The sequence below is a fragment of the Canis aureus genome, chromosome 11 (genome assembly GCF_053574225.1).
Source record: "Canis aureus isolate CA01 chromosome 11, VMU_Caureus_v.1.0, whole genome shotgun sequence".
Taxonomy (NCBI): domain Eukaryota; kingdom Metazoa; phylum Chordata; class Mammalia; order Carnivora; family Canidae; genus Canis; species Canis aureus.
This window is the reverse complement of record NC_135621.1, coordinates 34,100,187-34,127,225: the sequence shown is the minus strand read 5'-3', so window position 1 is coordinate 34,127,225 and position 27,039 is coordinate 34,100,187. Positions and strand designations below refer to the sequence as shown.

General features: G+C 46.4%; 1 protein-coding gene and 1 long non-coding RNA gene across 7 annotated transcripts in view; one reads left to right on the top strand and one right to left on the bottom strand.

Moving 5' to 3' along the window:
* ABTB3 (ankyrin repeat and BTB domain containing 3) overlaps positions 1-27,039 on the top strand; it is a 310,072-nt gene that overhangs the window by 177,043 nt on the left and 105,990 nt on the right. For all 5 annotated transcript variants that reach the window (XM_077914754.1, XM_077914752.1, XM_077914751.1 and 2 more), the window contains exons 2-3: positions 5,081-5,230; positions 18,893-19,097. In XM_077914754.1, the coding sequence (XP_077770880.1) occupies positions 5,081-5,230; positions 18,893-19,097 (355 nt within the window). The remainder of the gene's footprint in view (positions 1-5,080; positions 5,231-18,892; positions 19,098-27,039) is intronic.
* The window catches only part of LOC144323838 (uncharacterized), a 44,369-nt gene continuing 34,676 nt past the window's right edge, over positions 17,347-27,039 (bottom strand). Inside the window, exons 3-4 of one of the 2 annotated variants that reach the window (XR_013389180.1) lie at positions 23,156-23,282; positions 17,347-18,783 (exon numbers count right to left, since the gene is read on the bottom strand). This is a non-coding gene — a long non-coding RNA (uncharacterized LOC144323838). Of the gene's footprint in view, positions 18,784-22,605; positions 23,283-27,039 lie in introns of those variants that run through there. The other variant, XR_013389179.1, reaches the window with a different exon arrangement.

Below are 27,039 nucleotides of genomic sequence, written 5' to 3'. Positions count from 1 at the left end.
CTGAAGCCTGTGTCCTGGGTGCCAAGACATGAAGACACATGTCATCTCCTTGTTCTCATCCATCACGGTCATCACCACCACCTGGGAGGGGAGAATGGCTGAAGGCTAGTGGCTGTCTTATTGGTTTTCTCTTGGTGGGTAAATAGCATCCAGGTCCAATGATAGAATGGAGACTCAAGAAAAGCTTAGAGAAGAGAAAGGATGGATGGGCATCAAAGGGCTGTCCAATGTGTACAGGAAAGTAGTCACGTAGGAAGGCAAGAGTGCAGCTCTGGTTGTCCCCATCAGAGACAGAACTCCCATGTGGTTGGCCCAGAGCAGCAGTTCTCATATTTTATATTCTAAGCAACCTAACCAAAAGGTTGTCTGTCTCCAGTCCCACAAGATTTTGGAAAGATGATCCTCAAGACTGTTTGAATCCAGACATTAAATAAACAAAACTGCACATTTGTGGGAACAGGCTAGTTCGCAGGCACTATAGGCCAGAGGCTTTAAGTATCACTATTATCTTGTGTAATCACTGCAAGAAACCGATGAAGGAGAAATTTTACCCCTCTTTGCAGACATGGAATCTAGGGATCTGGAAAGTTCTTTGTCCAGGTTGCACGGGGGCTGCTGGGGAATTGGAGTCCATGGTTCTGCGAAGTCCACACCACCCCACCTACAGCCAGTCCCACAGCAGAGACCTGGGAGCATGGACATTTGAAGGCATTGATTCATCATCTTTTAGGATCCACAGACCCCTTTGAGAATGTGAATTAACTTCCCCCTTAGACAAATGCACAACCCATCCCAAAGTAAGAGAATTTCAGGGAGACCGTGACCCCTTCACACTCATTGTTGACAGTAGCTTATGGTCACCTGCTCCCCAGGGAGAATATTTCCTCTAGGTCCAAAGCAGTCATATCTGAACCTTGGTTTCTCCCTGTCTTTGAACTTGAGTCTTAATCACCAGGCTGTGGCTGTACTTGGCTCTAGTAATAGAAATTGATGAGTAGTCCAAATCTCAGGCCTACATCTGACACTAAAATATGATGCTGGGACCTTCTTATTGACCTAGCTGATTTTTATACAAAAAAATAAATAACTCCAGCTTATGTGTATATCTCATACAGAGTCCTCAAAAAGAAAGAAAGAAAACACTGGTGTATAATCTTTGCATAATAGACCAATTATAGATTTTCCAAATCTTGGTAATCGAGCTTTCAAAGTTTCTTTGAATAATTACATTTTCACATTTAAATTTCATAACCCTCTAAAAGAAGGAGGAAAAGTTCCAAGGGAAATTATTTATTCTTATGATGAAGCATAAAGTAGTCCAAAACTGGGTTTATACACATTAACTGATTTTCATCTCAGTTAACATATGATGAGCCCCTATTACTTGCCCAACACATGCAAAATACTTTAGTACATATTACCTCATTTCATTGCTCACCCCCAGCAACTCCTTGAAGGAGACAAGGCCATTATTATGACCTCCATTTCACAGAAGAGGAAACCGAGGTCCAGAGAGGCCCTGTGACCTGCTCAATGTTAAACATGGGTAGGTCGTGGCAGAGTCAGGATTGAAGCTCTGGGTTCCAGACCAGGCCATGTGCTTGTACCTTAAATAGTGTGTGAAGCAATGTTTCAGATACATGTTTAAGATTAGAACTTGCTGCATGTAATGCAGATACCAAGAAGGCAATCTTGTGAGTACATGTGAGGGCCATTCCCACAATGAAGTAGAAAACTTTTGCCCTCCCCAACATTTGGAGCTTACTTGTGGGGCTCCTTTGCCATGAAGCCCACTGACCAACCCTCCCTTCTCCCAGCAAAAGACCTCACACCCTGGAACCTTGGGCTACTTATCACACTGGGTCATGTTCATCTGCTGCCATCTGCAGTGAGCCCTCCATGGGCAGTAAATTCCTGAATAAGAGGGACATCGAGGGCATCCGGTGAGGGACTGGACCAACATTCATTGCCATGGCAATGGCTTCTTGACTTGGCCTCTGACCAACTATCTCAGCAGGTGAGCAGGCAGGAGGAAGCAGGGATGACTCAGGGCGTCTCTGCCTGGGGTGAACTGGAGGATGACTCCTCTGTTGAGGAGAAAGGAGGCAGGCAGGAGACCCGCCTTGGATGTTGGGTATTTCTGTGAAGGTTTTGTCTTCCCTGCAAAGCTGAGGGTTTCTGAAATGCAGGAATCACCTCTCAGTCATCTCTCCATCCCATACAGAGCCTCGCACAGTGCTAGGTAGTGTCCAGTGAATGGTGAATCTGTACTGTCCAATTAATGCCAGGTTGTGTACTAGTACAGTCCACTGTGTTCTTCAGATTGTTAGTCATGACCCATGAGTATGTCATGAAATCACTTTTGGTGCTGCAGACCAGCATTTTTATTAATGAGATTGAAGAGAAGATAAAGGAAAAGGAAAAAGAATAAGAGTGCATCATACATAGTAAGGATCAGGATTATTTTATGTGAAATTTTTTGGTGAAAAGTGTGTGGTGGTGGTGGTGGTGGTGGTGGTGGTGGTGGTGTGTGTGTACACTGGTCTGTGATATAAAATACATTTTTAGGGCACCTGGGTGGCTCAGTGGTTGAGCATCTGCCTTTGGCTCAGGGCATGATCCTGGGGTCCTGGGATCAAGTCCTGCATCGGGCTCCCCACAGGGCGCCTGCTTCCCCTCTGCCTGTGTCTCTGCATCTCTCTCTCTGTGTCTCTCATCAACAAATTAATAAAATCTTTTAAAAAATACAATTTTGCTCTGATGCACAAAGTGTTTGAAAAATAATAGAGAATAATTTTAGAAAGACACGTATTTGGCCAGTTTCCTGATTATAGAAACATTAAAATCTAATGGCTATTTATTTGCATTATTTATCTATTTATTCGATATTCATCCAAAAGTCATCTACTACAGTTGCCTTGTCCACTGTGTCATCCTATTAGGTGTGAATGGGAAACACCCACGAACAAGTGACTAGCTCAATGTGGCAGGTGTTGTGAATTGGGCAGCAGGAGCCAGAAGAGGTGTGTGTGTGACGGGTGCCACTCATGCCTGCCCATCTTCAAAGCAAGAACCTTTGTTTGATGAGCTTTTGTGGTTTAAGCAGGGTGAGCAGTGGGCTCGCACTGCTAACCTCTCTGTTGTCTCCTCTCACCCTGCCAGCTGGCTGAAGTCACTCAACACCTCTATATGGGTAGTGTTGTATTGTTCCCGTGCTATTTTGTTATTGACAGGCTGTCTCTTTGGTTAGTTTATGTACTACTTGAATATATCTGCTGCTGCTTTTGCATCCAAAATTTTTGCCTTGCAGGGTTGTGAACAGAGTAGGCACTCAGTAAATGCTCCTCTGCGTTGACAACTACTCATTGTTCGGCTCCCTGCTAAGATATCCCTCCATTCCTCATGTTTTCCTCCTGTAGAGCACGTCCCATATGGCTTTGTGGTTATGTGCATTAACAGTCTTTTCCTTTGCTTAGACTATGAGCCCACTGAGGACAGGGAGTGTGTATATCCTTTTTTCTTTTTTTAAGATTTACTTATTGGGATGCCTGGGTGGCTCAGAGGTTGAGCGTCTACCTTCGGCTCAGATCGTGATCCCGGGGTCCTGGGATCAAGTCCCACATTGGGCTCCCCAGAGGGAGCCTGCTTCTCTCTCTGCCTGTGTTTCTGCCTCTCTCTCCGTGTCTCTCATGAATAAATAAATAAGATCTTTTTAAAATTTTATTTTTTTATTTATTTATTTATTTATTTATTTATTTATTTATTTATTTATCTATCTATTTATTCTAGAGAGAGAGAGTATGTGCCAGTGAGCAGTGAGAGGGGCAGAGGAAAAGAGAGAGAATCCCAAGCAGACTCTGCATCTAGCATGGAGCCTGACGCAGGGCTCAATCCCACAACCCTGAGATCATGACCTGAGCCAAAACCAAGAGTCGGATGCTCAACCGACTGAGCCACCACCCAGGGGCCCCAGGAGAGTGTGTATTGTATCCATCGCTGTATCCTGAGCCCCTAGCACAGCACACTGCCCACCTGCCATCTTCCTCGTGTCCTCAGTGATCTGCACTTGGTGGTTGTATCTGTTAGTTATCACCATAACAACACTGAGTAACAGATAACCTCCACTCTCTCAAAGGCATGCCAAATCGATGTTTGTTTCTGTGGAGCAGCTCTAACCTACAGCTTGGTACTGGAGCTGCTCTCTGCGTCTCCTCACCCTCCTTCTTTTAGCAGGCCAGACAGGGGATGTTCCTCTTATGTTGGTGGCAGAGGTATAAGAGAGCAAATTCAGCCATACAAGCACTTTTCAGGCCTTTGGTTCGATTGAGTGCATTCGTATACTTTTGGCCAAAATAAGTCAATTAGTCAAGCCCAAAGTCAAGGAGCACAAAAGTTTGCTCTGCCTAGGGAGGTTTGGATGGTGAAGGGAAAGTGAATAATATCTGTAAATAACCTACCAAAATAAGTTCTTAGGCTCTTGCTAAATGTTCATGGGATGGAAAGGAAGGGAAGAAATAATTAGATGCCAGAGGTTTCCCATAGGTTTTCACCATGAAATTACAAAAGTCCATGGGGTCTCTTCTACTGCTTGACATACACCTCCACAGAGAAAGCCAGAGTTTTGTCTAACAAATAACAGCCAGAGTTAAGTTTGTTGGGCGAATATAAAGCAAGCCAACAGAAGCAACCGCCAGCAGAGACTCTTCCTCTGCTCAGGGATGTGCAGGGGTGGCTGCTACCTCTGGGAGGGACAATGGACAGTGATCACTGGCTCTTTAAGAGGCATCTCTGAGTGGATAGAAGCCAGGCTGGAGGAAAGGATCCTCTTTTGTGTCCTTTGGCAACATGTGCATGCAGGTGAATGCCCACATGCTAAAAACGAGTAGGTCAGGATTGTGAGGAAACCTTTTGAAATAGCTACACATCACTTCTAACAGGAGTTCAGAACCCAGGGCCCCATGTTGGCTTCGCGGCACCAACCCTCGTGCAGTCTGAGGTCATGTAAGATTTGATGCCCCACCCTTGGTTAACTGAAAAATAACCATCTGCTTTCTTTCGTTGTCTCTCCCACCACCTGTAGGAGTGCTGTGCCTGCCAGACAGCCTAAACCTTCACAGGGACCCGCAGCGGTCAAGCAAGCCTGGGGACCTGCCCATGTTCAGCCAGTCGGAGTTGAGGACCATCGAGCAGTCCCTGCTGGCCACCCGTGTTGGCAGCATCGCAGAACTGAGTAAGTGGACACTGGTTCTTTGGCCTTCTCCGTGCCCAACATGCCACTCCCCTCAGGACAGTGCTTAGTAACCAGCTGGGGGTCAACTTTTATTGAGCACCTGCTGTGTGTACAAAACAGGGCCAGGGTAGCCCTAGGAAAGGCAAGCACTCTGGAGTCAGACAGGCCTTTTAAAATTTTCTACCACTGTCACTGTGGTAGGTCAAGTTCTTAATATTTTCTGAGCCTTAGTTTCCTTTTCTATAAAATAGAGAAAGTAATACTACCTAACTCAAAGTTAGTTGTGGCGATTCAATGAGGCCATAAAGAGGGTTTGCCATGGTGACTGGCACACAATAAACACTCTGTAAATGGTGGCTGTTCATTGTTGATTTCCAGCAAGATCCATTTAAAGCATATGTCAGATCACATCTTTCCTCTGTTCAGCATCCTCCACTGGCTTTCCTTCTGACCCATAGGAAAAGCTAAAGTCCTCAGATTTGCTTCCAGGCCACCCCACATATCCCTCTTATTCTTCCAGTCTCCTCCAAGACCCGCTGAGCTCCAGCCACCCTGGTCCTCTGTTTTTCCTTGACTATAGCAGACATGCCTCAGGACTTTTGCACTTACTTTTCCCTTTTCCTCAACCACTCTTCCTCCAGACAGCCACATGGCTGGCTACCTCATTACCTTCAAGTCTCACCCAAAATTATACTACACTGTAGGGGCACCTGGGAGTTTCAGTCAGTTAAGCGTCAAACTCTTGGCTTCAGCTCAGGTCATGGTCTCATGATCATAAGATCGAGCCCCATGTTGGGGTCTGTGCTTAGCAAGGAGTCTGCTTGAGGTCCTAGTCCTCTGCCCCTCCCCACCAAAATAAATTAATAAATATTTTAAAAAACAAAGACAAAATTAGGATACCCTGATGACCTTTTTCCCCCCATATATTTTTTGTTTTTTAATAAAACTTCACGGAGATATAATTTTTATTCAGTCACTTTACTAAGGTAAATGACTGAAAACCATCAGGCAGCCAACCACCAGCATCAGTTTTGGAACACCAGTTGTCATCACCCCAACAAGAAACTTGGTAGCCGTTAGCAGTCATTATCCTTCCCCTTCTGCCTGGCCATACTCTATATTTTATTCATTTCTTTTTTTTTTTTTTTTAATTTGTCCCTCCCTACTAGAATATATTCTCACAGAAAATAGATACTTGCTTTTGTTCATTGATGGAACCCCAACACCAAGAATACTGCCTGGCACACAGTGTGCCTTCAGGAAATAGGAAGAGAAGGGGGAAGGGCAGGGAAAGAGGAGGAGAGAAAGGAGGGATTGTCAAGAAGGTTGGGTGTCTCAAGTTTGGGCGGTGAGTTGCCATGCTTGTGCACCCCCTAAGTCAGGGCTGTGCCCTCTGAGTGTGGCCAACCAAAAGAAAATAAAACTGTATTTACTTAGGATTCTGTTGATTGTCACATTACCTGGCTTTGTGTTCCTGATCAGACCTGAGCATTGATCTCAGAAATAATGGATTATGTTGCAGTATGAGTTGGTGCAACATTCTAGAAAATTCTGAACCATAAAAAGGAGTTAGGGTCCAGAAGGCAACTTGTGCCCCTTCCCAAAGGAAGACCCTATACACGCAGGTCAGAAATCCTCTGTTTAGCACGTAGCATGCCCCTCCGGAAAGGGAAGCTGTAGCTGAATCAAGCTGTTGGGCCCTATGGTCATTAGGGAGCTACTTTCCTGGCACCTGAGTTTGGAAATTGCACATCAATTCTCATCAAACCCAGAAGTCACAAGATGCTGCCCATCACAGGGTCTTCCAGCTACCGGTACATCAGCTGTACAATTGTTCTTAAACTCTTAGGGGCCCTGGACCCTTTGACAGTCTGGTAAAGCCTAGGGCCCCTGCCTCAGAATGATATTTTTAAATGCATGAAATAAATGCATATGTTTACAAAGGAACCAAAATATATTGAAATTGAGTTACTGAATTTTTTTTTTTTTTCAAAATCGTGAGGTAGTCATGCTAGACTTTTTAGTAGCACCTTGCATAACAGAATCTGGCAGCGGCTTCGATGACACCATTATTGGGCGGTAGCGATATGTGTGAATGACATTTTGAAATATCTTCAATAGTTGGAAAAGGATAAGAAAATGTCTGCATTTTAACAGCTCCCCAGGGATTTGGATGTAGAGGGTCCAGGTTGGGGAAGCATCGCTCTAAGAAGAAACCCCACAGTGTTTGGGACTCTCCAAATTTCTAAGACATGCCCACGACCCTGGAAATGCAGAATCTGGCTACAGAGTCCGGTCATGTCTGCGTGGGCATAACCTGGGAAGAGCTTCCTCACCAACTCTCCGCTGGGGTCTCAAAGGTTTGTCCTGGGAAAATCTGAAGCCTTTTAGATTTAGAGTCTAGCACCTGGGCTGGGGCTCTGCTCAATTCCAGCACTCTTCGGAGAAAGGATTTGCTAAATAAATCTGTACTCGGCCCAAGCAGGCAGGCTGCAGGAGCAGCTTACCGCATAAATTGTTTTTAAGGACAATTTGCTCTGTAAATTAGACGCTGTCGTTCTCACTGAATGTTGACTTTCACATATGAATTGTTGGCACACAAATGGTGCTGCTAATTACAAAGGGGTTTTGTACATTCATTAAGTCAGTCCCATAGAACGTGTATGAGGAAGCACATTGATAAGCCACCTTGGTGACTGGAGGTAATAAAATTGCCTTCTTTTCTGATCTGACTGTAATTTAGCCTGTCTTGCTCTGTGGTCTGAATCAATATGAGACTTGCTCTCTCTGTGTACATAGAGAGCTGCTCTTCATATTCAAAGATTATTCCACCAGTGTGGATTGTAGAAACTGCTGTTTTCCTGCAAAGGTGAGATGGAGCGAGTCTGTTCCCAGACATCCCTGCTCTTCTGGAATCAGGATGTTGCAGGGTCAGGGCAGAGCCCCAACCCATGGCCTACTTAGTAGTCAGTAATAATCCACACCAGGAGATGTTACTGAACCAGGGAACTATGATGAATCCACATGAGTTATTTCCGGTGTAACCACTATTATCCACACTGTAGTGGATGCAAGAGGAGGATGAAAAACTTGTCTAAGATGAACTGCACCCACGAGCTTCAGGGCTTGAGACGGAGTGCTGTTCTCGAGGCAGAGTTTTCAGGCCTTGCCACTAGACTGCCCTCCCTCTGGGAGAAGCCCAGCAGATGTTTCTACACGTTACAGGTGCAGTAAGGGCTGTGTTCTGCCAGCTCTGAGGATCTGCAGTTTGTTCTGTAGGATGCATCGTGGAAGCTCTCCTCTAAACATAATTGGAGATATGCAGAGTCACCAAGGACATCACCTAGAAGGGGACCACCCTGGAGGCTGAGACTTCTCCCTATAACCCCTGCCTGTATCCTTAAGCTTCATGTTAAAATCCAGGACTTGGTCAAGCAGGATGTTCAGAGTGCTTACCTTTGTCTAGCCTATTGTGGCTTAGGGTGAAAATATATCCACTTACTCTGAAGCACCTGCCGTGTACCAAGTGCTGTAAGTCCATTAAAGGTATCCCCACTTCACACGTAAGAAAACTGAAACTTGGAAGGATAGAGGTCTTGCCCAAGTCCACACAGCTAGTAAATGGCAGAGTCATAATTCAAACCCAGCTTTTTTTTTTTTTTTTTCTCCCTTGCTGGGCTGTGTTCGGTTCAGCATTGCACTGTGAGCCCCTAACACATCACCCCTCACTTGGGAGATATCTGTCATCCGACAGGGAATAAAGGGATGACGCACGGCCAACTAGTCTCTGAGACAAGATCAGAAGAAAATACTCCCAACGAGGGGAATTCTTGATGAAAGTCCAGTCAAATGCTAAGTATCTATGGAACTGGATTTTGATCTCAGAGACCTGGCACTGAACCTACGCATGCCTAAAATATTTGAGTGCTAAGCTAAATTAGGATGCCACAGAGTCCCCCAGACTGACAAAGGCTGGCGATTTTTTTAAACTGTGAGCCCTAGAAAATTTACACGGTAATATGCTGAACTTCCCAGTTCACCTAGAGACCCACGGGCAGACCCTTCCGGCTCTCCTTCCCTGAACCAGTAAGCAGCTCTGGGGGATCAGGTCTACCCAGGCTCTCCCACTGAGGCCATAGGAAAAGCAGAGGCCCCCTGGCTTTTCTCACTTTTGAACCAACTTGACTCCACATTTGTTTCCTTCCGATTCTACATTTGTATCCTCTGAGGTCTTGTCTCGTTCTCTGCCTGACGTCCCAGCCTCATCCACCAGCTTCCAGGGAAACCCCGCTGGACAGTCATTAATTATAGTGCTTGTTCTGTGGGTTAAAGGGGGAAAAGTGAGCCGTGTCATAAAATGCCCCTTGTAGTCGCACTAAGGCTTTCACGCTAAACTGTGCAACAAGTTCAGTTGCTCCCATGCAATGAGGCGATCAGAATGGAGCCGTTGATTTACAACAGTGAGGAAAAAAGGTTTCTGGGTCCTCTCTCTTCGGTGTCACCAGAAAGGAAAAAAACCACCTTAGTCTTTGTTGCTTGGACAAGAGTATCTCTCCCCTCGTTTGGAATGACGGTGGGCTCTTCTCAAAGAGTCCTACTGCCTCCAGTGCCTGGGCAGCACCCATGACCCTCTGATGACAAAGTGGTCAATGGCCTCTTGGTATTTTTCAGATACTCCACTCCACCACAGAGCCTTTGCACTTGCTGCCCCTTCTGCCTAGAAAGCTCTTCCCCTGGTTTTCACAAGGCTCCTCTGTCACTGTATTCAGGCCCCTGCTCAAATGTCACCTCTTCAGAGAGGCCCTCCTGTGACCACCCCATCCAGCCCTCCCCCACTGCTCTCTGTATGCTCTTCCTGCTTTAATTTTCATCATAGCACTTACCACCACCTGGTGTACTGTATGTTTATTTATGTATTTCCTGTCCACCCCTCCAAAACGATAAACCCATGACAGCAGAGCAGGTTTTATTTTATTATTTTATTTTATATTATTTTTAATATCATTCTATCCTCAGGGTCTGAAATAATTCCTGGCCAATGTAGGACTCAATAAATATTTGATGAATGAATGAGTGAATGGTAAATTTCCTGCTCAATCCAGAGTTAAGTCTTCCACTGTACCTAAAGACTTGGATTACCCGTGATCTTTTCATTCTCTTTTCTAAGGGAAGGGGTTTGGGTGAGGAAAGTTAAACAGCAGTTTATGTTGCTGGAGAAACATCTCTGTTTCCTCATCTGTGCTGTGTGACATAAGGCAAGTGACTTGGCCACTCTGATCTCTGGTTTTACCATGTATGACAAGAGGTGATGATACTGCCTCCCCCAGGGTTGTAGGAAGTTTTTGAAAACAGACTGTAGTAAGTGGCAGCTGACTGTGGGTGAGGGAAGAAGATGAAGTTGCTGTCTCAGTTGCTTTCTTTGGGGCAGAAGGAACCACCGTTGGAATGTGGGCCCTTGGTCCCGGGAGAGCATATCTTCCATGCAGGGGAATGGCTTGGTGGGAGCTACTGTGATAACTTGGGTCTGGCAGGTTAGAGCAGCATTTCCCAATGGCGGGACAGATGATTGTAGGTGATACACAAAACACTTTTTATTTTTAATTGCTATGAATTTTTAATGAGCACTAGAAAAATATTGGTTTCCCATTTATGGCACTGATAGGAAACTTCCTTTTTAAATGAGTGAAAGAATGAGCCAATTTAAAGAAAAATATTAAGTAGATAAATTGTACCTGCAGCCCACAGATAATGAGAGAAGTCCTGATGGTGAGTCCCAAGTGTCGACATTTGGGAAACCCGGTTGTGAATGGATTCTATCAGGTTTCTAGAACCAGTGCCAGCTGCTGAAACACAGAGCAGCTAGTGACAAGTGGATTCGCTGTTTGGGGTGAAAACAGGTGAAGAAGTGGATAGCATGTACATAGAATGGGGTCTGAAGTAGAGCTAGTGATTACAGAATCCTTGTGCCAGTTCCATCTCCCATGGCCAGCCCTCCTCAGAGATGTCCTTAGGGCCTCTGATCAGGAACTAGGCTGATGATGATGGTGGTGAAGACTATAATGGTGGTGGTTATGATGGTGGTGGTGGTGGTGGTGATGGTGGTGGTGGTAATGGTAGTGATGGTGGTGATGGTGGTGGTGGTGGTGGTGGTGGTGGTGGTGGTGGTAATGGTAGTGATGGTGGTGATGGTGGTGGTGGTGGTGGTGGTGGTGGTGGTGATTATGGTGGTGATGATGATGATGATGGTGATGAGAAAAAAAAAGAAGTAGTGCTGAATATTTATTAAGCACTTAGGATATGCTAAACTCCCAAGTGTTTTAAGGGACTTCTGTACATTACTTCATTTAATATTGTGAGGTAGGTACTATTGTTATCCACCCAACAAATCCATTAGATCACAAAAATCCCCATTTACAGAGAGGTTAAATAACTCACCCAAGGTCTCACAATAAGTTAGTGGCAGACTGGAGGCTCAGACTCAGGAAGTCTAAGTCCAAACAGCGTGTTTCTAACCACCACACACACTGCCCCTCCAGGAACAGGACAGTGAATGAGGCACAGCCTCTGCCCTTGAGGCTCAGTAGGGGAAGCAGATATGAAACACGACAGAATTAAACGAATAACATGTTTATTATCAGGTATTGTGGGTACACAGGGAAAGAGGAGATGCCGACTGAGAGCATCCGGGAGAGCTGCATGGAAGAAGTAATACTTGATCACAGCTTTAAAGGTCTTCGGTAGATGGGAGGAGGGAAAGGGCAACTCCAAGGTGAGAAAATAGGAGCAAAAAGCAGGGAACCTGGAAGTGCAAGTGCATCATTTAGCTGAATGATGCTCAGTGGAGGTAGTTTAGCCCAGCCAAGGTCAAAGGTGTCCCAGCACTCTGGGGAACTAGAAGAGTGGTGTAGGGCCCCAAGACGTGGACCTTCTCTTCTTCACTCCCTTGAGTTTTCTTGTTCTGAGCTTTTTTTTTTTAAGATTTATTTGTTTATTTTAGAAAAAGAGCATACAGGCACATGAGCATCAGGGGCGGGGAGGGAAGCAGAGGGAGAGGGAGAGAGAGAATCTCAAGCCAATTCTGCACTGAGCATGGAGCCCAATGTGGGGCCCAATCCCACGACCCTGAGATCATGACCTGAGCCAAAATTGAGAATCAGATGCCCAGCCGATCGAGCCACCCAGGTGCCCCAGTGCTGAGCTTATTCACTAGAGCTTTTGAGAAAGACAGACAGAAAGATGATACTCCAGCTTGACGTAGATGGAAGGTACAAGAAAGAAAACATAATCACCTTAATACACTTATTATTCTCATAATACCAAGTAGCACATGCCGTAATTCAAACTTCAGAAACTACAGACAAGTTGGAAGGGAACACCACCCACAATCCCACTAGCAGAGAAATCCTTAGCATCATGGGGGTTGGTTGAGGGGGGCAGTTTTGTATTTAAGTGCAAAGTTTTTAAATAACATAATCCTGGTCCTCATGCTATGCGATTGTGAATTTCACTTTTCTTCTACTTACCATTTTAACAAGAGGATTTTGTGTGTGTGTGAAATCACAGTTCTGGGTAAACATCTTTAATAAATACATACGTTTATTATTTTACCAATGGGTGTATCAGAGTTATTTTTAAACATATATTTCCTCGTCGAATTTTGGATTGCATAAATAAGGTTTGGGTGAAAATCCTTGTGTGTAAAGACTTGCTGCATTTTGCATTCTAAGGCTGGGAAAGATTCCCAGAAATGGAGTTACTGAATCAAGGGTAAGGGGTATTCATTAGCACCTTGGCTACATCATGCCAGATTCGGACTTGGAGCTGACCGTGTCTGTGCTAGGCTGTCTCTGAAAGAAGGGTAGGGTGTACATGAAGAACACAGGCATTCGAATCAGACCCAGGCTGGACTCTTGTCTGTGCCTCAGTTTCCTTATCTGTAAAATAAGGTTTCTCGACCGTGTCCTTATTGACATGTGGGGCTAAATTCTTTGTTGGGTGGACTGTCCTGTGTATTGTAGGACATTTAGCAGCAGCTGTAACCTCTACCCATTGGATGCCAGTAGCAGGCCCTTGGATGTGACAACCACACATGGCTCCAAACTTTGCCAAGTGTCCCCTGGGAGGCAGAATCCACTCGGCTGCAGATCACTGCTGCAAAACTGATCTAATGTGCATGCTTTGCAGAGCACATGAGACTTAGACGCAGTGCACGTGAGGTGCTTACTCGCCGTCCCTGGCACAGTGCTGGGGCTCAGTGCATGGCACCTGTTACTGCTGCTCATAATAATAGTGACAGTGACATTTCCCATGGCTGGATGCTGCCCAGGTGACACCTAGGAGGCCACACAGGATCAGCTCGGAGGCCACACCCGGCTCTAGGAATCTCTGGGTCTTTGGTTCTTTGGCCAAGTATCCAGCAGTTTCCCTGTCTGCTACTTCCGGTGGTCACCATGCATCCTACTATTTTTTTTTAAAGGCTATTTATTTATTCATGAGAGACACAGAGAGAAACAGAGACACAGGCAGAGGGAGAAGCAGGCTCCCTGTGAGGAGCCTGTTATGGGCTCCAGGACCTGGGATCATGCTCTGAGCTGAAGGCAGACACTCAACTGCTGAGCCTCCCACGCGCCCCAGAATTGCTTGTCATGTTTTCCTGACAGGAGTCTTTCTCCCCTCACTGCCCTCCACACACACATCCTTGTTGTTTGTGGCTCAGCTTTCATCCTGCAGGACTGTGAGTGCTGTGCTGAGTCCGTTACTGGTGAGTCCAAGGCCTTCCACCTGCGTGTCCCTGGGGATGAGGGAGGCCCCTTCAAACCGTGCCCGCACATGCCAACGCACTGGAAACCCAGCACCTCTGAAGAGTTTGCCCAACAGTTTTTGAGAGTCCTCAGGTGGCATCTTGCATGTAGGCATCCCTTCCTCCTGCCCTGCCGTGGCTCAGCCCGAGGTCTTGGCCTCCCACGAATCTCATGAAACCTCACACCTTGCCTCTGCCCATGGCTGGGGCCACCTTTGAGGACCCAGACCTCATAGCCCAGGGCAGAACTGGAAAGTCTGCAGCCCGTTCCAAAGCTGCTGGCCGTCGGCCCTATCTGCTCTGACCTCTGTGTGCCACCAAGGATGTGGTTACTGACAGGTGCCAGGTAGAGATGGACTGAGCTTTTCTGCCAAAACGCTGGGTGTGTCCAAGCCCATGATGATCTCTGGAGCTCCCAGTGTACTCGCTGCTACCAACAAATGAAGACCCTTTCTCTCCTGCCCTCCTGGAGGCAGCCTGGTGCAGTGGCTAAGAGACCCAGATGGCAATGGTTTAAAGCTCAGTGCTTGCACTCCCTGCCAGTGTGATTTGGCCAAATTATTTCCCTGGATCTCAGTCTCCTCATTTGTAAAGTGGATATGCTATCCAGACCTACCTTGTTGGGCTGCGTGCCCCCAAAGGAATATAATATAGGTAAAGCTCTCAGAAGCATCCTGCACGCAGGAGTGCTACATATGTGTGTACTGGTGCCCACCATAGACAGCCTCACCCCGTGGCCTCAGAGCCCAGCTGCTGGGCTCCTCCCCATGTTCACAGCTCTCCAAGGAAAGCTCTTTCAGCTCTGCTGGGGCCTGGGCCAAAGTTCTGATCTGAGAGGCCAGGCTTCTGTTGGTTCCAGAACTAGCTTCCTGCGTACGTCATTGCTGGTTACTCATATGTCCCTCTGGGCTCTCTTCCCTGAGGGCAGTACTCTGAGAGTGTGTGTGGTCACAAAGGCAGATTGACCCACCAGCCACCACCCCTCCTGCAGACAGGTCGGACTCTGAGACCCTTCCACCAGAAGCCCTGCTCCAGCAAGCAGAGGCTGACCAGTCTCCTGAGCCCCTACCATGGAATCTGCAATAGCATATATATGGGGAGACTCGGGATTTAGGCCTCAAACTATTCACCAGAGTTTTTCTAAGGCCGCACCCTGAGGTAGAGTCTAGAGAAGTGCCTTTTTGGAGGAACTGGGGTGTCATGATGGAAAACATGAGCCCTGGAAGCAGGGCTTGCAGCCTGCTTCCTACATGACACCTGGGGCCAGTTGCCCCTTGCCTTGATTTTCCCATCTCTGAAGTGGGTTCATGTCCCATTTGGCTCTTATGTAATTAAACCAGAAAGTGCATAAATGGCCTGAGATATGGCAGGTTCTCAGTATATTGCAATTCCTACTTCTGCTGCCACCTGCCTCCACTTCATGTCATCCTCATCAGAAAATTAAAAACATGATCCCTGTGCCCAGTCCCACCCCAGACGTGCCATGCTGTTGTTTTCTTCCACGCTCTTTCTCAACATTCACTGATCAGGCTCTCTTACTTTACCAGAGGTTGGAGCTGCCCTTTATGAGACTGAATGATATGACCAGCCAGAGACAGGCATCTGGCTTCCTTTTTTAACTCTCTCCCAAGGAGCAAGGTTTCTAAAAGATGAAAGCGTAGAGAAAATAAGGACCTAAATGCACCCCAAACAGACACCTGGAGTGAGCAGCTTTGTAGCACAGGTTCCTAAAAATGTCAACCCCAGCATGAAGCAGCAAGTAGCACACTGGGTCGGAGCACTGGCAGGACTGTCCCCGCGTGGCCCAGGCACCCAGCCTCCAGGTCTCACCATCCAGAGAGAAGAAAGAGCAGGCGGGCCCTGAGCCTAAGAGAGCTGGTTATTTAGGGCCAACAGTGTGCCGGGCCCTTCCGGGTTCTGCACTGAACCCTCACAACCACCTGATGGGGAGGTTGAGTGACTTGCTGGCATGTGTGCAGATGAGCAGCAGAGCTGATATCTGAATTCCTTCTTCTGACTCCTCCCTAACTTAGAGCACTGGTTCTCCATACTTTCCATCTGCAGGCTCCCCTTGGGGTCTTCCCAGTCTACCTGCCTCTAACAGAGAATTTCCTTCTCCTATTGATTGGTTTTTTATTTTTTTATAGCTTCTTGGGCATATTTTCTTGTTGTGGGAAATGGACAAAGGAGGTTGAGGCTCTGAGCTAGGCATGGTACATGCAAGGAGGTGCGGGAAGGGCACTCCCCACTACTCTGTTCAATCCGTGCATCTGCTTGCTGTCCAGATATTCAGCTTGGTGGATTGCACTCTGCTTTGGTTGTCCCTTTAAAGCCTTAGGACTCTGACAACATGGAAGTTTCCTTTCCTCTGAAAACTCCTCTCTCAGAAATAGTGGCCCCTTGGGATCTTGTCTCAAGAAGGATTTAAAAGCGACATGGACACTCAGTGTATAAGAGCTCTGTGATTGGTTAACCATGTCTGCCAGGGACATGGACTAGAAAGGGGAATATTTGCTATTTCTGCCCTTGGCTGAGAGTACAGCTCCATAGCTGATTCCCCTAAAGGGAGGGGAGCTTTGAATTACCTTCTTGTCAATCTTCTTTCAAGGAGGTGGCCCCACCCTCAGACTAGCAAGTGGGCTCTGGGCCTTCAGAGGAGAAACTCCTGCGTCTCACTGAGCCTCACTTTCTTGGGTTTAGATTTGAGGTGAAAGTGTCATGTTCAGGGGCGCCTGGGTGGCTCAGTGGTTGAGCATCTGCCTTTGGCTCAGGGCATGATCCCAGGGTCCAGGGATCAAGTCCTCCACTGAGCTCCCTGCTCAGTGGGAAGCCTGCTTCTTCCTCTGCCTGTGTCTCTGCCTCTCTCTCTCTCTCTCTCTCTCTCTCTCTCTGTGTGTGCCTCTCATGAATAAATAAATAAAATCTAAAAAAAAAGAAAGAAAGAAAGAACGTGCCATGTTAAAAGGTACAGGTGGAGGGCAGAGAAAAGGTGGGCTCTGCAGGCCTGGTTTCAACTGGGCAGTGAAGGATTGGGAATGGGGGAGACGGTCTCCCTCCCTGACCAGGGCCTTCCTGGGTGGGGGTGGGGGGGGACGCGGGGCAGGGGCAGTAAGCCCAGCAGGAGTTGATGTTTCAGTCTTGAGCCTGAGGGCAGAATTCCTTCTTCTTCAAGATCTTGTCTCCTAAGGCCTCCAGCTGGTTGGTTGGTTGAGGCCCACCCACATTTTGGAAGGTAGTCTGCTTTTCCCCAAATCTACTGATTTAAATGTTAAAAGTGAATGTGAAAAAATACCTTCTTGGCAACTATAGACCAGTGTTTAACCCAAAAACTGGGCCCCATTGCCTCACCCAGTTGACACATCACAAGTGGCTCAGGTGTTTCCCAGAGCATGCAATACATCCCACTGGGCGAGTGGGACAGGGCGGTGCACGCAATGACGTTGCTCATGGAGTGACCCTTTTAAACTCTATTTTAATTCTAATTGCTTCAAGGAGAAAGGGTCCATTAGGTGTGAGCCCCTAACACTTATCTAACCCTTGTTATTTGTAACAACAACAACAAACAGGACCAGAATTCAGCTATAAATTAATTATACTGTTTTGTTTTCATCTGATTAACTTTTACAGCAAACTTCTGTTTATGGTAAGTGATCTGGTCTTCCATTTAAGATAAGTGACAGAACATTCCTTTTTAGATATCAATACTTTAAAATACCTGAATCAGAATCCATTTAAAGTTAGGTGAATCATGGCACAGATGGTGCTTGGCTACAGCTGCGCTCATGAATGAAGGTAGCACACAAACAACCCAGGTTTGGGAAATACCACCTTAACCCAGAAAAGTCAGTGCTTCCAGGCCCAGCCAGCCTCCCCACGGGAAGATCTCCCTGTGCAGCCAACCTGAGAACATGCAGGCTTGGTTTGATGAAGCAGAAGCCTGGTTTCCTTCGGAGAAAGTAGGAGAAAGACTAGAGTGTCTTCCCAGTTTGCTAGTGCTGGGAAGAGTAAGAGCCCATGTTCTCAAGGAGCTTGGTTTGCATGGATTCTGGAGCCAGACTGCCTGGGTTCAAATCCTGGCTCTGCCGTGTGTGGCTGCTTCATGATTTTTAGAAGTTATTTGACCTCGTTCCTCATCCATAAAATGGGTTTACAAAGATACTCATTTTAGGGTGATGAATTGGGGTGCTTAGAACTGTGCCAGTAATAATAAGTGTCTGTTTGTAATGAGTTGCTGCCACTGGGGAATGAGTTATAATGAGTTGCTGCCACTGGGGAAGACCCACAAGGAAATGGCAGCTCTAACACAGTGCCCCACATGCTGGGATAAGGAAGTGCAATGTGATACACACACAAAGGAGTGGGGGGGATTCCAGGAGGATTTCCTGGAGAAATTAATTTATCAGCAGATACCTAGATGATCGGTAGGAGTTAGCCTGGAAAAGAGGAGGGAGAGAATGTTCCAGATTAAGGGAATAGAATATGCACACGCTCAGAGGCAAGAGGCAGTATAGTCTGTGACTATACTTGTGATTGCAGGTAAGGCTGTACTGGCTACAGCAAAAGATGTGATAGAGGGTGTGTCCCAACATGATGCACACAGAGGTGCCTTGTTAGAAGCCGTGGCCTCCAGAAGGGCAGGACCGTGGTTGTCTTGAAGTCGCAGCTCCAACCTGGTAAGCATAGAGGTCATACGGTGACTGGACAGACGCTCTCCTTTCTGCTCGATGTGTGACCTGATGGTCCCAGACGGTCACTGCAGTGGAATGAGGGAGTCTCGGGATCAGAATCACTGCAGAGATCTTCAGCACATCTCTGCAAGGCGTGGCTGCCTGAAAGATCTGAAATCTTACTTCTGTCCACAGGTGACCTGGTGTCCCGAGCAATGCATCACCTGCAGCCCCTCAATGCCAAGCACCACGGCAACGGCACCCCCCTGCACCATAAGCAGGGGGCGCTCTACTGGGAGCCTGAGGCCCTGTATACCCTTTGCTATTTCATGCACTGCCCGCAAATGGAATGGGAAAATCCCAACGTGGAGCCTTCCAAAGTCAACCTCCAGGTGGAAAGGTAAGACTCGCCTTGGCCCTGGATGGCCAAAGAGAGGAGCTCCCCTCTGGCCACCACCACCCTGTGGTGGGTGGGCACTTCCTCTAGGATGGGCAGGGGTACAGGAGGGGAGCCAGGCTGGCCATCAGAGCTACACAGTTCCCAGAAAGTCCCTGGAGGGGTCCAGATGGGAACTTTGTGGCCCGAGGGGGTGTCTGAGACCTGGGTGGGGTCTCTGAAATGGGTTTGCATAGGGTTGAGTCAGTCAAGGATAAAAATGGCCTGAGTCAGGAAGGTGGGTTTGCAGATGCCAAAGGGGTGAGGGGCCCTGCTGCTCAGGGTGGCTTCATTGTGAAGGCAGCCATGGGAGATGCCAGCTCCTTGGGTGGGGGGTCTTCACTTCCTCATGGCTGCCCTGGGGGCGACCCTAAACCTCTTCGTAGCCAAAGTGAGTCCTGAAGGTGCGCCGGAGACCAGCTTGCTCCAGCAGACTCCTCAGGGGGAGGGAGGGAGAGAAGGCTTCCAGGCAGAGGCAGAGGACTCTCCCTCTGACCCAGCTCCTGGCCCTCCCTAGCATGGCTCCTCCACTTCCCCTGCCTCAGCTTCCCCATCTGGAAACCAGCAGCTCAACTGTACGGTTCCCAGGTGCCCTTCTACCTGGAAGACTCCAGGACTCTCTGAGGATGGTCTCACCCTCCCAGAGGCAGGTTGTCAGCAACCAGACTCCTGGGGGCACCCCTCTTCCCCGGGGAACAACCCACAGAGTCCGTCTCCCCACAGCACCTCACCAGTCAGGCCCCGCCACTGCACAGGCCTGTCTGCTCCAAAGACTGCGAAAGACTGGTTGGGACACCCAGGAGGCTCAGCGGTTGAGCCTCTGCTTTCGGCTCAGGGCATAATCCTGGGGTCCTGGGATCAAGTCCCACATCCGGCTCCCTGCATGGAGCCTGCTTCTCCCTCTGCCTGTGTCTCTGCCTCTCTCTGTGTCTCTCATGTGTAAATAAATAAAATATTTTAAAAAAAGAAAAGAAAAACACTGGTTAAGAGAGTGGACTCTGTGGTCCAGACTGCTGGCTTTAGATCCTGGCTCTTCCAATTAAAGGTCGGAGGAGGGCGAGGGCCTTGGGAAATCGCCTTAACCCATCTCCCTCCCGTGCCTCAGCTTCCTCATCTGCAAAATAGGGCTACTGAAAATAAATCCTGCATAGGGCTGTCAGAGGACTGAGTGAACCAAACAGCACCCAGCAGATAGTAAGTGCTCAGTAAATGCTGGCTCTTGTTCCTATTATCGAAGACACCATCTGTACTTAGGCAAACAACTCCCAGTTTGGGCTCAATGCGGTTTTCTTTTCTCTGTTAAATGGTTCCAGGCGGTTTTGAGCTGCTCACTGGCTGCTTGGCCACTACAGGGATGGACTGGGGCTGAACTGGGCTCCCTTCTGAAACCACGTCTCTTGGCTTTCATCTCAGGGAAGAGAATGGAGCATGAGTTAGACAAAAGTCGCTGAGTTTTTGTTCTTGTTGATTTTGAAGCATCCTGAGTTAGCATGAATATTTCAATCCCTCCTGGAGTCAGCTTCGACAGGCCTCCTGATGGCGATCTAGGTCAAATCAGCGGGTACCCTGTACGCACATTCAGGTGCCAGACATGGCCAAATTGGAGAGGTGGCAAAATGCTCACTGTCCCTGGGCGGATTGTAACCTCAGTCAGAGACACTGAGCCTGCTGCGAGTGCACAGCCTGGGCTCTAAGCAAAATGAAGCCAGCAGCCTCGACTCGTGGGGCATCTAGCTTCTGCCTCCCCCAAGCCCACCAGCCTGTGCGATAGTGGCTGTGACTCACTCCCACCACTGTGCACATGACCCCCAGGGGACCCTCCTCCCTCTATCTCCAGCCAGGCAGTGCCTCCTCTGAGCTCCAGAACCTTCTCGCCCTACTCTGCCTCAGTTTCCCCATCGAGTCTCATGCACGCAGATGGCTCTTCTTCTCATAGCACCTTATGCTATTCTGCATAACGCTTACTGCAGTCGCTAATCGTAATTCTGTTAGGTGTTTGTTTATTGCCCGTATACCTCGTGAGGGCAGAGAACACATCTGGTTGGTTGCCACTCCACACCTAATGCCAAGCTCAACATCTGGTGCACGGTCAGGGTTCAGTAAACATTTGTACAAAGCACAAGCAAACTTGTCGATCTAGCGGCCTTGGAACATTTCCATTTGGGTGTGCTCACAACTGTGTCAAATCCGAAGTTATCCTCCTTCCCCTAAAACCAGCTCTTCTTCCTCTCTCCCTCGTCTCTAAGAATGTCATCTCCACCAACCTAGTCACCGCTGTCAGAAAACTAGACCTTGCCCCACGCTTCTTCCTCTCCCTCACTTCCTCCTACAGCTGCTGGTCAGCAGGTCTTGCTGATGCTGCATCTACGACATCTCTTATCCCCCTGCCACCCCCAGATTCCTGCCACTGTGTGCTTGGCACCATGTTCCCTCTTACTTCTGTTACTGCATCTGACTTCTATATGGTCTCTCAGGATGTGAGGCTTAATATCCTCTGGTCAGTTCCATCCTCCTCGTGGGCACTAGGCTGAAACTTCTAGAATCTGAATCTCATTGCATGTTGGACTCCTTGCCCCCCACTCAACACATGTGCATGGCCCCATTACATCTTCCATTTCATGGCTTCCATCTTCCCTTCTGGAATCTCTTTCAGGATTCAGCATGTAGCCGGAGTGGCTGTAAGTCTGGGGAGACCATCTGAGGTTTCTAGACTCTCTGGGACAAGATGTCAAGACACACAAGCTTTGAGGGAGAGCAGAGGAAAGAAAACATGGCCCAAAATATGTGGGAATCAGTTCTGTCTCGATCTTTCCCATCTTCTTTGGTTGATTTTTCAGGGGTCAGCGCAAAGTGCAAAGTGGAACTTGCCCTTTTTTTGAGCCACTTTGGGCCTCTAGAAAGAGTATGGATATGGGAACAAGATTGACATTTGGCTTTGTATCTCAGCCCTGCTTCTTCTAGCTCTGAGGCCTTGAACAAGCCACTCCTCCTCACTGAACCTCTTTTTCTCAACTGTAAAATGAGTTTGAGACCAGCCTCCCAAAACTGGTGTAAGCCACGAACTCAATATTGTAGCTAAGCCCCCAGTACCATGCCTGGCATGAGAGCAGCTCTCCTCCTCCTCATCCCCCAAGAGAGTAGCTGATATTATACATCTTTTTATCTGGTGAAGCAGCTCCGAGATGCTGTTATCATTGTCCCTACAAAATCCTGTGTGTGTATTCCTTCTGGACAAAACACTCTTTCTCCTGTTCCCTGATAGAATAGGCATTGGCATTTACCATCTGAAATCACACACGGAAAGGCTTCAGAGGAGAATGGACTCCTGTTTCCGGTCAAGTATGCACACCAGCTCCAAACAGAAACCTCTGAACAAGAAGTTTCCAGTGGGAGGTGGACTCTGATTTTGAATTGTTTATCTCTGTCTCTCTCCCTCTCTTTCTGTCTACACACACACACACACACACACACACAATCAACCAACATTTCCTTAACTCTTTATTTTCACTCTGGCAATGTCAAGTAGGGCCATAGTGCTTGTCTGGTTTTTCACTAGACTATATTCTTCAGGAAAAAGGCTGAATGTTATTTGCCTGTGTCCATGCCGGGCAGAAAGTCTGGAAACATTTGTGGACTTAAAATATGGCTTGTTTTGTGCCTCAAATCATCTCTGCTTGTCAGAAGAGCCTTTGCTGGCCCAAATATTTGGAAGTAGGCCTACAGACACTGTTCTCCTCTTTCATGTGGGCTTAGCTTTAGAGTTGCTACATTTGTTTTGGATAGTTTCATTTTTCATTGCGGATTTTGAAGCAGCTCAGTGCCAGTGTGAAATTTCTATAGTTCAAGTTTTTCCAGAGCATTGGCTACTAGCTTTGGAGCTTCTAAAATCTTTCAGAGCAGTTCTTGGGGGCGTTAGAAGCATGCACTGGGAACAAGTCCTGGAAAGAGCTGGTGTTCCAGAATGAGAGAGACAGGCATGACCCAGACCACATGGACTAGAGACTGAGACTATAAGGCCATACCTGGAATACCATTCAAGTCAGGTGTTTGCAAAGTCAACATGGAGGAAAACATTCTTTATCAAGGAGAATCTGATCTTTGATATCACTGAATCTTCTGTGTGCCAAAGGCTGGTAGATTTATGATGCTCTGTAAAAAAAAAAAACAATGCTGACCTTGCAAGTGCCTCCAGGAAAGAGAGTGGCTTCAGATTCCATCAAAAGAAATAAAGTGCTATTAATTATGGTACTCAGCCTTGACACCAGCCCACCTCACTGGTTTGTGACTTAATTTTTTTTTAATTCCTTAATTCAATGTATAATAAAGCTCCCTAAAAAAAGGCTCCCTGAGGGCAAACAGTCTGCCTCTTATATGTTTTTCTGGAGCCCAACATATTATTTTGACATATTACACATAATATGTGCTTTTTTTTTTAAGATTTTATTTTTTTATTTTTTTATGAAGAGACACACAGAGGTAGAGACATAGACAGAGGGAGAAGCAGGCTTCTTTGTAGGGAGCCTGATGGGGGACTCAATCCCAGGACCCTGGGATCATCACCTGAGCCAAAGATGCTCAACTGCTGAGCCACCCAGGTGCCCCACATTACACATGCTCAACAAGTATTTACCAAGTTAGTTAAAAATAAACACAATCAATGTCATCAACAAAGCCTGTTTTGTATTGGATCATCAGATGTTTTACAGAGAAATCTTAGCTCAGATGTCATCCTTATTTCTGATTTTCATTTATCCAGTATTTCTAAGAAATGTCTAAGAAATAGGTAATTCTACTTAATTTTTTCCTGGGACAGAACCTTCAGTAGTTTACATTACATATCTAAATAAACACATATCATAATATCATCAATCAATAACATCTTTAGGTACTTCAGATATTCTTAAAAAAAACTCAGATTTTCAAAGATTTATAATTAGGCAATTTTTATTTATTATATATGTTTATGTGTAAATATGTATTTATGATTAAGAGATATTTTATAAGGTTTATTTAGGCAATATTTATTTTACTAATGGTAAGTGTAAACACTTTAATATTGATAGTAGGAGCTATATGAGGCTGTGGGTTTTAAATAGAATCATCTTCAGTTTATGACAAGATTTTCCTCCCCTATATCACTATTGAAAATATCAGTGATTCCTAGATGTGCGTGGCCATGGATGGCTTCAGTAATGACCACAAAATGAAAAAATAGTAGGATAAATTGGACTATTTTGTTGCCTGAGAAGATCAAAGATGGGCTTTATGCAGAAGACTACACAATTAGGTAGTTTTATCCTCTACCAGTCTCACTGAAAGCAAACACATACCTAGGCAGTGGCAGCTCGTGCCCCTTTTGCAAGCAGAGCTGTATAAACAGATGTGGTGTACTGCCTCCCAGGGGCAGCTGAACCGAAAACATGAATTACAGTCACCAATCACCAGTTGTTTGGGAGAAATGAAACAAAGCTTAACAAATAGAAAAATTTACACTTGAAGAAACAGAGCTAATAAAGCAAACATAATAGACATTAGAAGTTAATGGTACCCAAGTACATACACTCACCCTGTCAAAAGATCACTCCAACACATCAGTTCTTGATGTTTTCTCATCCGTGACATATGGACAGGTGATAGTCAAATGCTAACATACTCCAATGGACATATTCAGGATTAAACAAAATTTCTGGCATGCTATTATAACTCTTGTTCCTTCACCCTAAGGAGTGCATATTAGAATGCAATAGGCAGAGGTATCCTTGACACAAACAGCACCACCAGTCAAAATGTTTAGTTGCAAAGGTGAAATCTACTATGACTGCTTAAAGCAGAAAGAAGACCTCTGGGAGGCCCTGTGGAGGTAGAAAGTTACCAGATCCTTTCCCTTCTGTATGAGAATTGGACCTTAGGTTAATTCTCTAGCTCTCTTCTCCTGGAAACATGATAAAAATTGCAGTATCAAGGCACCTGGGTGGCTCAGTCAGTTAAGTGTCTGCCTTTGGCTCAGGTCATGATCTCAGAGTCCTTGGATCCAGCCCTACATCAGGCTTCCTTCTCAGCAAGAAGCCTGCTTCTTCCGCTCCCTGTGCCACTCCCTCTGCTTTTCTTTTTCTTTCTCTTTCTTTTTCTCTCTCTCTCTCTCAAAAAAATAAATAATATATTTTTTAAAAATTGGTGTATCAACTATGTTACCAAGCAGCATGCTTATAGTCAGAGTAACTCTAGATTAATAAATCTGATTTGGCCTGCTGGCACTGTGAATACTTGATAAGTATCCAGAGCTTTGGGTTTCCCTGAGTTCATTGGCTCTTGTCACTGGCAGTGTCCTTGCAGGTACCTTGAAAACTATATCTGTGGAGTTGCTACAAGAGATATTGGGGTTCATAAACTAGGATAGTTCCCACGGTCACCCAAGTGGATCTCACATTCTTGCACCTGTGTGTTACCTGGGCAGAAGATAGCTCAAGGATGGCTGGGTGAATTGCTGTAAGGCATTGCTGAAAGGAACATCTGATGTCGTCCTGCTGGGCCATGTGTGGTCTGTTAATCCCATGAGTCTAAATGTTTAGTAGAGTTTAAAAAAGACTTCTGGTGAGTGCTAAAGCCAGAGAACCAGGCTTCAGGGCTGCACAATCTAGAACAGTGTCCAAATGTCCAAGCTGCACCCCAGCACAGACACCACCAAGGCTGCACAATGGACATTCCTAGCAGGACCTCTGCACCATTACCCATGAAACAGCTTTCTACCAACACCCTAGTCAGCCTCATGTTCCACCTATGTCACACTACTTGCTTCCAAATCAATGGAGCCCCGGTCATATGCCTGCACCCTAGCCACAAGGGAGCCTGGGAAGGTGACTTTCTACCTTGTTGAACCAGGGACTAATAATATGGGAAATTCTTGAAGTCATCAGCAGCCAAAAAAGTTGACAAAGGTGCACATGAAGTCATCAGCAGCCAAAAAAGTTGACAAAGTTGTGATACACTCTTCTAATTTACTTGTTTTTAATATAAATAACACACAAGTCAATCACTTGTACAGTTCAGTACTTTCGACCATTGTTAGCCACACATCTCACAACTGATGGACACCACAGCTGAGAACCAAAATACTGCCTCATAAGGACTCTCTAGACTAACACTCTGGGAACCTTGATAGGAAGGAGAAGAAGGGAGGAGGACTGTTTAAGCAGGGATGTTGAATGCCTTTTCACAGAGGAAGAAGGCTGCTTCCTCATCTTCCCAAGGCCAATGATCACGTCTGTCACAAAAGACCCATCATATGCCCAACCCAGTGCCCAGCTCCAGGGCCCTGGAGAAATTCAGAGTCAACAGATGCATGGGAACATGCTAGAGTGAGGGGCCACAGAGTAAACCTGTGTCCCGCAGGGCTGTAGGTGGGCCTTGGTGGAATGGCCTGGAATCCCAACAATCATATAGAGAGGAAGGAAATGCATGTTGAACTCTGAATAATTAACTTGAGAAACAAGCTTTTAAAACATGATCCATTCATAACATAAGCATTGCTGTAATTCATTTCATCTGGCCAAGGTAAAAGCAACTCTAATCCCAATATTTATCAAACTATGGGTTACAGCTCATTAATGTGCCATTAAATCAGTGCGGTGCAGAGATGGGCAAACTATACCCCACAGGCCAAATCTGGCCCACTGCCTGTTTTCATAAAGTTTTATTGGAACACAGCCATACCGATTTATTTACATATCATTTATGGCTGCTTTTACACTTTTGATTGCACTTTGTCAGAGACCAAATGGCACACAAAGCTGAAAATACTCTTTGGCTCTTTCTAGTAAAAGTTTTCTGACCCCTGATGTTATGGTTACAACCTAAAGTTTTAAAAAATGAACTTGAACAAAAAAAATCCAAGTAGCTTTCATGAAGT